Source organism: Rhinoderma darwinii, chromosome 10 (assembly GCF_050947455.1).
Source record: "Rhinoderma darwinii isolate aRhiDar2 chromosome 10, aRhiDar2.hap1, whole genome shotgun sequence".
NCBI classification, from domain to species: domain Eukaryota; kingdom Metazoa; phylum Chordata; class Amphibia; order Anura; family Rhinodermatidae; genus Rhinoderma; species Rhinoderma darwinii.
This window is the reverse complement of record NC_134696.1, coordinates 17543456-17556062: the sequence shown is the minus strand read 5'-3', so window position 1 is coordinate 17556062 and position 12607 is coordinate 17543456. Positions and strand designations below refer to the sequence as shown.

General features: G+C 37.4%; 1 protein-coding gene across 1 annotated transcript in view; it reads right to left on the bottom strand.

Moving 5' to 3' along the window:
• The window catches only part of TP73 (tumor protein p73), a 75725-nt gene extending 66129 nt beyond the window's left edge, over positions 1 to 9596 (bottom strand). Inside the window, exons 1-3 of the mRNA XM_075839404.1 lie at positions 9500 to 9596; positions 3882 to 3977; positions 2465 to 2588 (exon numbers count right to left, since the gene is read on the bottom strand). Of these exons, the coding sequence (XP_075695519.1) occupies positions 2465 to 2588; positions 3882 to 3977; positions 9500 to 9576 (297 nt within the window). The 5' untranslated portion in view covers positions 9577 to 9596. The remainder of the gene's footprint in view (positions 1 to 2464; positions 2589 to 3881; positions 3978 to 9499) is intronic.
• Positions 9597 to 12607: the final 3011 nt, after the last annotated feature.

The following is a 12607-nucleotide window of genomic DNA, read 5'->3' as shown; positions in this document are numbered from 1 at the left end:
CGTAAAACATTGTAAAATGACGCTTTTTGAAAATGGGCCATATACTGGGAATCGGACATTTTTAATATCAGTGATAAAGAATCGTCGCGCTGAAATTCTTCTGATCATCCGCACTGGCTCTGGGAGTTGGCATAGTCAGACTGGAGAACTTTTTGCACTATTTTGGCAGCCCCTCGTATGGCGTCACGGTAAGAATGTCCCAGCTGAGGGTGCGATAGATCTGCCATCAAAGGCTTGGCCTATAATTACCAGTGCACCCTCCACCTGATCCTTCTGCATTTAGCCGGTAGTAACAACAAAGCCTTCAAGGAGTTCTGAAGTCGAGTGGAGAGAGGGGTGTCAGCGCCCCCACAGCAAAGACTAGAGATGTGGCCTAATACACAAACTCATGTAGTCATCCTGCTCACACTTATCTTACAGAATCCGAAAGATAAACAAGAAGGAGAAGATCCCGCCAGTAATATGTTCTATTTATCATGAGGGCCACAAGTCATACAGCCAGATATCTGTCACCCACATGTTGCTGCATAACGGGATTTATTGGGTGTCATTCATCATCGTACCATCTCATGGGGGTCAGCACCCAGCTTATATAGAGTCAGGAATGGCATATATAATGGGAAATATGGGAGCTAAGAGATCTATCTATCTATCTATCTATCTATCTATCTATCTATCTATCTATCTATCTATCTATCTATCTATCTATCTCATATCTATCTCATATCTATCTATCTATCTATCTATCTATCTATCTATCTATCTATCTATCTATCTATCTATCTATCTATCTATCTATCTATCTATCTATCTATCTAATATCTATCTATCTATCTATCTATCTATCTATCTATCTATCTATCTATCTATCTATCTATCTATCTATCTATCTATCTATCTATCTATCTATCTATCTATCTATCTCATATCTATCTATCTATCTATCTATCTATCTATCTATCTATCTATCTATCTATCTATCTATCTATCTATCATCTATCTATCTATCTATCTATCTATCTATCTATCTATCTATCTATCTATCTATCTATCTATCATCTATCTATCTCATATCTATCTATCTATCTCATATCTATCTATCTATCTATCTATCTATCTATCTATCTATCTATCTATCTATCTATCTATCTATCTATCTATCTATCTATCTATCTATCTATCTATCTATCTATCTATCTAATATCTATCTATCTCTATCTATCTATCTCATATCTATCTATCTCATATCTATCATCTATCTATCTATCTATCTATCTATCTATCTATCTATCTATCTATCTATCTCATATCTATCTATCTATCTATCTATCTATCTATCTATCTATCTATCTATCTATCTATCTATCTATCTATCTATCTATCTATCTATCTATCTATCATCTATCTATCTCATATCTATCTATCTATCTATCTATCTATCTATCTATCTATCTATCTATCTATCTATCTATCTATCATCTATCTATCTATCTATCTATCTATCTATCTATCTATCTATCTATCTATCTATCTATCTATCTATCTATCTATCTATCTATCATCTATCTATCTATCTATCTATCTATCTATCTATCTATCTATCTATCTATCTATCTGTCTGTCTGTCTGTCTGTCTGTCTGTCTGTCTGTCTGTCTGTCTGTCTGTCTGTCTATCTATCTATCTATCTATCTATCTATCTAATCAGACAAATTACGTCCAAGGCAAAACATGGGCATATTCGACTCCTCTTTTTTTGGAAAGCAGCACACATTAAATTCTTAAAATGAAATAAGAAAAGAAAAATGTATAGAACATGTTCACATTCAACTCCCAGCAAGTCCGTACGGAGTCACATCGCAGACTGGGTCTCATTCTGGTGCTATGAGGTTTGGCGGTACATGTGCGGGTGCCAGCTCTACGTGTTACGGCACACACTTTGCTGAAGTATTTTACAATTACTGTACAATTCAGTGGAAATCTCTGCCAACAGTGTTCATGCTCGGACAAAGTCCTGCCCTGCTTGTAATATTTACTTATAAAGCCGTCAAAGAGCAAATGTGGTAAAAATACAATTGTGGCTGCTCAAAAATCATATTATAAAAAGAGGGACCAATTATTGATATTATACTATATTCCAGATGGTACAAGAAATATCTTCCAATGTGAAATATAACTTTACAGAATTCTGATCCTGAGTGACATTAGGTCTTCTACTCCATGCACATCCAGAGCTGCATTCTAAATTCTGCAGGCAGCCATTTGGAATTTTTTAGCCCTCTGACAAAAGAATGACATTGAACAGGTTACATTATTTTCAATGCCTAAGATCTGACAGGACATTAGCAGAATTTTTAATGCAGCTTTGGAAGTGACTGGAGTATAGTCTGAGTATTTTGAAAGTCATGATTCTAAAGTTTGTACGATACTTTCCTATGTTATATATTTGGTTCACTTCACACTTACCATGATGGATTCATTCATGTTCCTCATTTGATAAGCGTCCATGTTGACTTCCGTCTGATTAGAAACCTCCGAGTTGTTTGAGTGACTTGATTGATGGAGATCGAAATAATTACTATCAGGTTCCCTGATGGAAAGAAGAAATACAATGTGTCATTATGATGCTAAGAGTTATTTAAATTCTATAATTGTAGATGTGGAACTAGAGGTGACGGAAATCCAAAACTGTGTGACAATATAGAGCAGTTGTGGAACTACAACCCCCAGCATACCCTGTCAGCCAATTCAGTATAAAGTTAAGAGAACCAATATATTTTCATTATCTTTTTTTGGTGCTGACAACCGAAAGTCATCATATCCTCCCTAGGGGTGAATACCTCTGTAATATGTAATAATAGTAGTGGAAACCGTCAACAAGCTGCTGTTGGTAAATGTGATGTCCTGGTGAATCAGATGTCAGGATGTCCTGCAGTGAATGGGCAAGGGATCTGATTGGCTCATTTTCCTCATTGCAGCTCTGATTATTAACACATAAATACCTAACCTAAATATTACATCTTTATACCCTATATCCAAATAGTCTGATTACCCTAATCAGACTATTTGGATATTGATGTCTTCATCAGCATCAGCCAGGCTGTCCTAGGTATGCACACTTGCCCTAAGTTAGATTAAATATAAATCCATAATAAAGATCAGCTGCAACAACTAGCCTGCTTGCTGACGGTTTCCAATGAGGAACACGATTTTTCTACAGTGCACAGAGTAAAAATGAGCAATAAAAATAGTGAAAATGGCAGAAAGGCAATTACAATAAATGAGAAAGACGGCATCAGATATTTGCTAACCACAGAACCAATGTTAATCAAAGTGGAGTTATACTTAACAATAAAGCGGCAACGTGTTAGATGACAAATTCAGCTCTACTACATCTGTATAATAAATAACATTATTTATAGAGGCAGACATTGTGTATTACGACATAGAGACATCTGCTGTCATGAGGGAAAACCGGAGACTTGAATTTGAGATTTTCTAGATCGTAACCGGCACCATAGAGAAAATCATAGGTGTGCAAAATGGTAGTGCCCAGGTATGCCACACATACGAAGTGCTACCTGTCAATGACCGCCCATCTACAGCAGTGGGAAGAAGGCCACAATAATCAACCAGGCGGAGGCAGAAGTAACGCCCGGGGGCGAAGCTTGTATCTGCTGGACCTCAATGCAAAATTTATAACAGGGCCCCCACTGATCAGGTACCATTTATAATACTGGTGTCTTATGAGGCAGAGGGGTCTTTGGACCTCATGTGCGACTTCTACCTCTGCACCCCCTATACACCCCCACAGATAAGGACTTCACTACATCAGTAACAGACATGTACAAAGAGGTAGCAACATGCCATGGCCGTGACTTACAGGGTACTCCAGAGGTGCTCAAATGTCGTCCCTTCATCAGCAGGGGAAGAATTAGACATCTTCACCGAGGGAGAATCAGACAAAGGATATATCACTCTGTGAAAGACAGTTACATGTATTACACAGTGCACCGGAAATATTATATATCGCTTCAGATCCAAAAACAAAGCCACTCAAATCATTGTCTATTATTGCTGATTGTTCAATATTGTTGAAAACCTAACTGCAAAAAGGGAATACAATTTAATGAAATAGATAGATAGACAGATAGATAGACAGACAGACAGACAGACAGACAGACAGACAGACAGACAGACAGACAGACAGACAGACAGACAGACAGATAGATAGATAGATAGATAGATAGATAGATAGATAGATAGATAGATAGATAGATAGATAGATAGATATTAGATAGATATTAGATAGATAGATAGATAGATAGATAGATAGATAGATAGATAGATAGATAGATAGATAGATAGATAGATAGATATGAGATAGATAGATAGATAGATAGATAGATAGATAGATAGATAGATAGATAGATAGATAGATAGATAGATAGATAGATAGATAGATAGATAGATAGATATGAGATAGATAGATAGATAGATAGATAGATAGATAGATAGATAGATAGATAGATAGATAGATAGATAGATAGATAGATAGATATTAGATAGATATTAGATAGATAGATAGATAGATAGATAGATAGATAGATAGATAGATAGATAGATAGATAGATAGATAGATAGATAGATATTAGATAGATATTAGATAGATAGATAGATAGATAGATAGATAGATAGATAGATAGATAGATATTAGATAGATATTAGATAGATAGATAGATAGATAGATAGATAGATAGATAGATAGATAGATAGATAGATAGATAGATATTAGATAGATATTAGATAGATAGATAGATAGATAGATAGATAGATAGATAGATAGATAGATAGATAGATAGATAGATAGATAGATATGAGATAGATAGATAGATAGATAGATAGATAGATAGATAGATAGATAGATAGATAGATAGATAGATAGATAGATAGATATGAGATAGATAGAAAGATAGATAGATAGATAGATAGATAGATAGATAGATAGATAGATAGATAGATAGATAGATAGATAGATAGATAGATGATAGATATGAGATAGATAGAGATAGATGATAGATAGATAGATAGATAGATAGATAGATAGATAGATAGATAGATAGATAGATAGATAGATAGATAGATAGATAGATAGATAGATATGAGATAGATAGATAGATAGATAGATAGATAGATAGATAGATAGATAGATAGATAGATAGATAGATAGATGATAGATAGATAGATAGATAGATAGATAGATAGATAGATAGATGATAGATATGAGATAGATAGAGATAGATGATAGATAGATAGATAGATAGAAGTAGCAGAGGAGGTTAAGTCCAGCGCTTTAGTAGAGGTAAAATAGAAAAAAATTTTCCAAGTTTAATTAGATTTGCATTAAAAAGTCCATTGTAGTATGGTCCCGGTGTGTGGATAGAGGGAAAGAATGACACTACAGCCAAGTCTAAGGACGTTGCTTCGTCCGAAACGCGTAGGCTTACAGGATCATTCTTTCCCTCTATCCACACACCGGGACCATACTACAATGGACTTTTTAATGCAAATCTAATTAAACTTGGAAAAAAAATTTCTATTTTACCTCTACTAAAGCGCTGGACTTAACCTCCTCTGCTACTTCTGTTCCTGCATCGTGTGCCGACACGAAAAAGATCCAGGCGCTGACAGCGACACCCAATTCTTGTGTCAGGTGAGCTGGAGGACTTCTCCCCTTGTTTCCTACTAGATAGATAGATAGATAGATAGATAGATAGATAGATAGATAGATAGATAGATAGATAGATAGATAGATAGATAGATAGATAGATATGCGATAGATAGATAGATAGATAGATAGATAGATAGATAGATAGATAGATAGATAGATAGATAGATAGATAGATATGAGATAGATAGATAGAAAGATATGAGATAGATAGATAGATAGATAGATAGATAGATAGATAGATAGATAGATAGATAGATAGATAGATAGATAGATAGGTAGATAGATAGATATGAGATAGATAGATAGATATGAGATAGATAGATAGATAGATAGATAGATAGATAGATAGATAGATAGATAGATAGATAGATAGATAGATAGATAGATAGATAGATAGATAGATAGATAGATAGATATGCGATAGATAGATAGATAGATAGATAGATAGATAGATAGATAGATAGATAGATAGATAGATGCTAGATAGATAGATAGATAGATAGATAGATAGATAGATAGATAGATAGATAGATAGATATGCGATAGATAGATAGATAGATAGATAGATAGATAGATAGATAGATAGATAGATAGATAGATAGATAGATAGATAGATAGATAGATAGATAGATAGATAGAGAGAGAGAGAGAGATAGATAGATAGATAGATAGATAGATAGATAGATAGATAGATAGATAGATAGATAGATAGATAGATATGAGGTAGATAGATAGATAGATAGATAGATAGATAGATAGATAGATAGATAGATAGATAGATAGATAGATAGATAGATAGATAGATAGATAGATAGATAGATAGATATGAGGTAGATAGATAGATAGATATGAGGTAGATAGATAGATAGATAGATAGATAGATAGATAGATAGATAGATAGATAGATAGATAGATAGATAGATAGATAGATAGATAGATATTTTTGGATACTTATTAGTTACATTCAAAGGTATCTGTAAAAATAAGCAGAAAGTCGTCCTCTGTCAGCACTAATAGGATAAGATGTAATCTATGAGGGTATCTGGCAGCAAGTGTTTAATTTCCCTGTAGCGCCACCAAAGGGGAAATTAGGTATTACGCAGTGCACATTGAAATTAAAGGGCCGTCCATGCAAAGTAAGGAAGTGTTGGATCCTCCCTATTGAGTAAGAGACACTCTTTGTAGCCACTCTCCCCTTGGGCTAATAGGGTCTCTAATAGGGTACCGTATACAATAATGGGGTTTAGACAACCCCTAGGCATAGTTTAAAGCTCTGTGTTCCTGGTGCAAAAGTTATACCTGGGCTACCACCCACCATATGTGATGACATCATAGTATATAGAGTATATATTTCACCTAAACATTCACTATTCATTTGTATAGTAAGATACCTCTGTATAACTGTGCATATAGCACGGTAAGTTATTGCGCCTTTACATATAGCACGGTAAGTTATTGCGCCTTTACATATAGCACGGTAAGTTATTGCGCCTTTACATATAGCACGGTAAGTTATTGCGCCTTTACATATAGCGCCGCTGTTAATATAGGTAATTATAAATCCATTTAGTCCAACCTGCATTAGAAGCTGTATCAGGCATGTTAGTCTTCATCACTGAGATATAGTCAGACCAGGGCTTTGCAGAGAAACATTTAAAGGGGTTCTCCGCTTTGAACAATCCCTACTTGTCAGAAGGATCCCTTGACAATAAGATGATCGCAAAGTGTCCCCCTGCTGGGACCCCCAGCGATCAGCTGTAATCTGTGGGGAAACCTGTCAGTAAGTGTTCAATTTCCCTGCAGCGCCACCACAGGTGAAATGAAGCATTACATAGTGTTCATTCAAATCAATGGGTTGTCTGTGTAATGCAGGACAGGACAAGTTCTCCAGAGCGAGAGACATTATATATTTCACAGAGAGATATAATAATTGGAAACATTATGAGACATTATTACAACACATTACTAAACCAGTCCTTTGTTTTAGGATTTTGATGGAGGGTTACTAAGTTTTATCATGAAGTTTATTCTTAACCATAGAGTAGTTTGCTGTCAGCAAGGCATGCTGGGAAATCTCACAAGCTCCGCAGTGATTCGGATAGTGTGAACATAACGCTGTAGGAGTCAATTACATTAAAGTGCTACCACTTCTTCTCTTCTCGGCTCAGACGCCAATGAAGCCTCAAGAGGTCTCCAGCCTGTGGAAGGCTGAATTAGAAGTTGCACTTCCCATCGTTAAGCCTGGCAAGCCTGGGCCTGTGCGTTGCTGGCCATAATGTGTCACTTTATTGCCTTCATATCCTATACTTAAAGCCAATGTTACTCTGCCAAGAGGGTTCTGATTGGAAGATTTGTCGACACTCACTGTGACAGTGACTACAAGTCAGCGCCCTGCTGTGCACCCCGGTAATCCCTGATCTGAGGTCCCGGAATTGGAAGAGATGCCCGATTTGTGGCTTATGTCTGCACAGACCATCACATCATTGTATTATGGTCATGTTGGGAGTTGTAGTGTTCTAGAGTTTAATAGAATTGTATTATCGTCATGTCTAGTGGCCAGTCATGTTAGGGGTTGTAGTGTTCTATGTATAGAGTATAATAGAGTTGTATTATGTCATGTCTAGTGGCCAGTCATGTTAGGGGTTGTAGTGTTCTATGTATAGAGTATAATAGAGTTGTATTATGTCATGTCTAGTGGCCAGTCATGTTGGGGGTTGTAGTGTTCTATGTATAGAGTATGATAGAATTGTATTATGTCATGTCTAGTGGCCAGTCATGTTGGGGGTTGTAGTGTTCTATGTATAGAGTATGATAGAGTTGTATTATGATCATGTCCAGTGGTCGGGTCATGTTGGGGGTTGTAGTGCTCTATGTATAGAGAATAATAGAATTGTATTATGATCGTGTCCAGTGGTCGGGTCATGTTGGGAGTTGTAGTGCTCTATGTATAGAGAATAATAGAATTGTATTATGGTCATGTCCAGTGGTCGGGTTACGTTGGGGGTTGTAGTGCTCTATGTATAGAGAATAATAGAATTGTATTATGATCATGTCCAGTGGTCGGGTAACGTTGGGGGTTGTAGTGCTCTATGTATAGAGAATAATAGAATTGTATTATGATCATGTCCAGTGGTCCGGTAACGTTGGGGGTTGTAGTGCTCTATGTATAGAGAATAATAGAATTGTATTATGATCATGTCCAGTGGTCGGGTAACGTTGGGGGTTGTAGTGCTCTATGTATAGAGAATAATAGAATTGCATTATGGTCATGTCTAGTGGTCGGGTCATGTTGGGAGTTGTAGTGTTCTATGTATAGAGAACAATAGAGTTGTATTATGATCATGTTCAGTGGTCGGGTCATATTGGGGGTTGTAGTGTTGTATGTATAAAGTATAATAGAATTGTTATTATCATGTCCAGCGGCCGGTCATGTTGGGGGTTTTAGTGGTCTATGTATAGAGTATAATAGATTTATATTATGATCATGTCTTGTGGTTGGGTCATGTTGGTAGTTGTAGTGTTCAATGTATAGAGTATAATAGAATTGTATTATTATTATTATTATTATTATTATTATTTTAAAAACTATTTACTTGCATTGTCCCGTCTTATAACCTCAGCACTTTTGCGGCGTTACACTGTAAAACAGCTCATTGCAGCTGAGTTCTTGCAAAAGTATGACTGTGTATGACAAGTACAAGAAATATGTAAACCAAGATCTGAAACTTTCCTACATTTTACATGAAGTACAGTAAAAAATAGTGTAGTACCGTGTTAGCCAGAGACAATATGAAATGTTAAAGATCCTGTTTAGATATAGACAGGCTCTGTACAACACTGCCACCATCAGGACATCTTGAGAACTGCATACAGCGATTCCAAACACCAAAAACTGATCATAAAACAAAGAATAAACTCGATGATACTTCACAGATTTGGATACATTTAACGAACATTTTTACCAAAAACCGACTTTTTAACAAAGTATCAAAACCTCCTTTTAGAAAAAGTTGTATAAAACGCAAGAGTTTTTTTGCTAAAACATCTAAAATGGAATTTCCGATAAAGCTCTAAGCCTGGTATGCAAGAATGGACAGTCCTTCCCCACTTCATCCTTGAGCTGTTGTGAAACTACAATCCCCAGCATGCCACGATGGCCGAATACCTCTACTTTAGACTGATACATTGTAACAAACCCATCAGCTGAGAGCAAGGCTAGGTCTGTATGGAGTTTCAGACTCAAGATGTAAACAGGAGTGTTCATATTCAATGACAGAACGCAGAGATCTTGAAAATGGTGAGGAATTGTAACACAAAGTATATTAGTAAGTTGCCTATTTTATTTTTTCCATACCGATGACCTATCCACAGGATAGGTCATCAGTATATGATCGGTGGGGGTCCAAAACTCAGAACCCGAACCAATCAGCTGTTCCTACTGCCTCCAGGTAGCGGATGTTATGCACTGGCCGGTGTCTGAAGCAGATGGCTCCATACACTGCATAGTGGCCGTGCTGCGGTACTGCAATTCTGCTTCTATTCACTTGGAGGCAGCAGGAGCAGCTGATCGGTGCGGTGACCGGATGTCGGACCCGCACCGATCAAATACTATTAACTTATCCACAGGATAGGACATCAGTATGAAAAACCGCCCCGTGCCCGGACAACCCCTTTAATTTACATGAAACCAGAAAATGTATAATGTGGGAATTGTGGGAGTGAAATCCAAACATACAATACAGGCCAATGAGAACATGTTGTATGGACTTTCCCCAGATTATTCTAAGACTGTATATATGACAGAGGTTTAATATTATAATAGGTAAGTAGTGAGGACGTGTCCCGGTGGATTAGTGGATAATAAAAACATCTGATCTGTACATCCCTAAGGATATACAAGACGCCGGGATATTTAGAGCCATCTGTACATGCCGACTACATACCAGTCCATATGCCCTAAAGTTTCTATGTACACAGAAGTGAATGTATGCAACTATTATTACTAGATGTATTCCCCTTTAAATTTAGTTTTCTTAAAGGGACACTATGCCTAAAGCCAGCAGCATATAAAAGTGTATTCTATGTACATCCGACTAATACCGCTTAGACCAGCTGTAAAATAAAACTGTCAGTTGTTATCATTGTGTATGAGAAACTTTCTGATAAGATTTTGCTCCCCTTGGTGTTATCTCTGTATTCTAGGAATGACAATTACTGCAGATTTTGCAATAGGCACCAATGCCATTGTGAGAGTCAGATCACTACCAGACTGCGCCGACCCCTCACCACACGTCCAAACTGAAACATGAGACTTCACTGCTGTACCCAGAAGATTTATACAGCGGGATTTCCTTGAAGCACAAAAATATTATGTTTAATGAAATTCTCTTTTTTGGTTACATTAGGTAATAGGGCAATTCCATAATTGCCCCCTATTTCTTTAATCGCTCGCTTTGCTAGTGGGGTCAATTTGGGTAATAAGATCAGGGGCTGCAACTCCTATGGTGGTTGTCACCCAGCTTTCCTATATCCTGAATGGAAATTTACAAAGCATTATATAATCTATATTTCTATAGGGGATCTACACCCAGGCTGGTTACAATAAGATTCAGCAGCCAAATGTGGCTCATGGGTTCAGGATTCAGATTCCTAGAGCTGTCCCAATATGCAACACATCTGTGACCCTTTCTGCCCGACTTGTCTTCTCCAGCTTTTGACCCCACAGATTGGCGCACAAGAGATAGAGCTGATTGGCGGCTCACATGCCAGCTACTGGGCTCCATGATGACATTTAGCTGCTAACGACTCAATGTTACCTATGGTCGAAGAAGTTGCGTTACAATATGGTCAATGTCCAGAACTTTTTACCTCCTAGGGAAACATTGAGGACGTGTGCCAGGCGCAGTAATGGATCAATCTGACTGTAGTTCGCTGGCGATCAAGTCCTAGCATTAAAGAATTAGAGGGCAGCAGAGGGTAATAAAAGGGAATTAGAGCACAAAAGGGGTGTGGTTTATGCAAATTTTCACTGAAAGGGGTGTTTCTGGCAGGTATGGGGCATTCCCCTGCAGAACAGGAGAGGGGCTTACAAATATAAGTCATAGTCTCTATAGTAGATATTCCGTCATGTGACTTCCACTTATAAGAGCACATTTATAAAAGTGGAGGTCCAATGACAGGAGGTCCATGCACTGAGGAGTTAAGGCCCTTTTACACGGGCCAATGAGGGGGCAAACGCTCCTTCATCCTCTGATCTGCTCGTATATGCGGCTAAAAATGGTCGCTAGTCGACAGCACATTTCAGGGAGACGTGCTGCCACCATGAAGGAAATGTATGGGACGAGCGATCGTAGTAACGATCGCTCATCCCCATACATAACCCATCGTTGCTTCTTGTGAAAGGAGCAAACGAGTGCCGATCAACGAGCTGTCTTGTTGATCGGCACTGGTTTCCATATTGGCCCGTGTAAAAAGACCCTTAGTCTGTGATGCTACCATGTCAACCCCAAAGCAAGCACAATATTTCCATTACTGCTGAAATGAAGAGATCAGGAGAAAGAGGAAAAACTAAAACAATCTGTATACTAGAAAGTGTTATATGTATACCCCTTTAAGGAAACAGTCCCAATTTTCACAAGACAGTCCCAAGAACCAGATTGCAAAAGCAGTGTTGTGTCAATTAGTATTGAACGCCCTTTTGTGTGGGCGTTCCCGGATAGAACGGGGAGGGGCTTATATGTCACATGATTTGGATTGAAATGTTGGAAGGTATGCTGACGCGCAATTGGGTTTTACAAGAAGGCAATGATCCAAAAATACAAACGTCTACACCTGGAGGGCTGCGGAGAAATGAATTTACAATTGGGACCAAAAGAGAG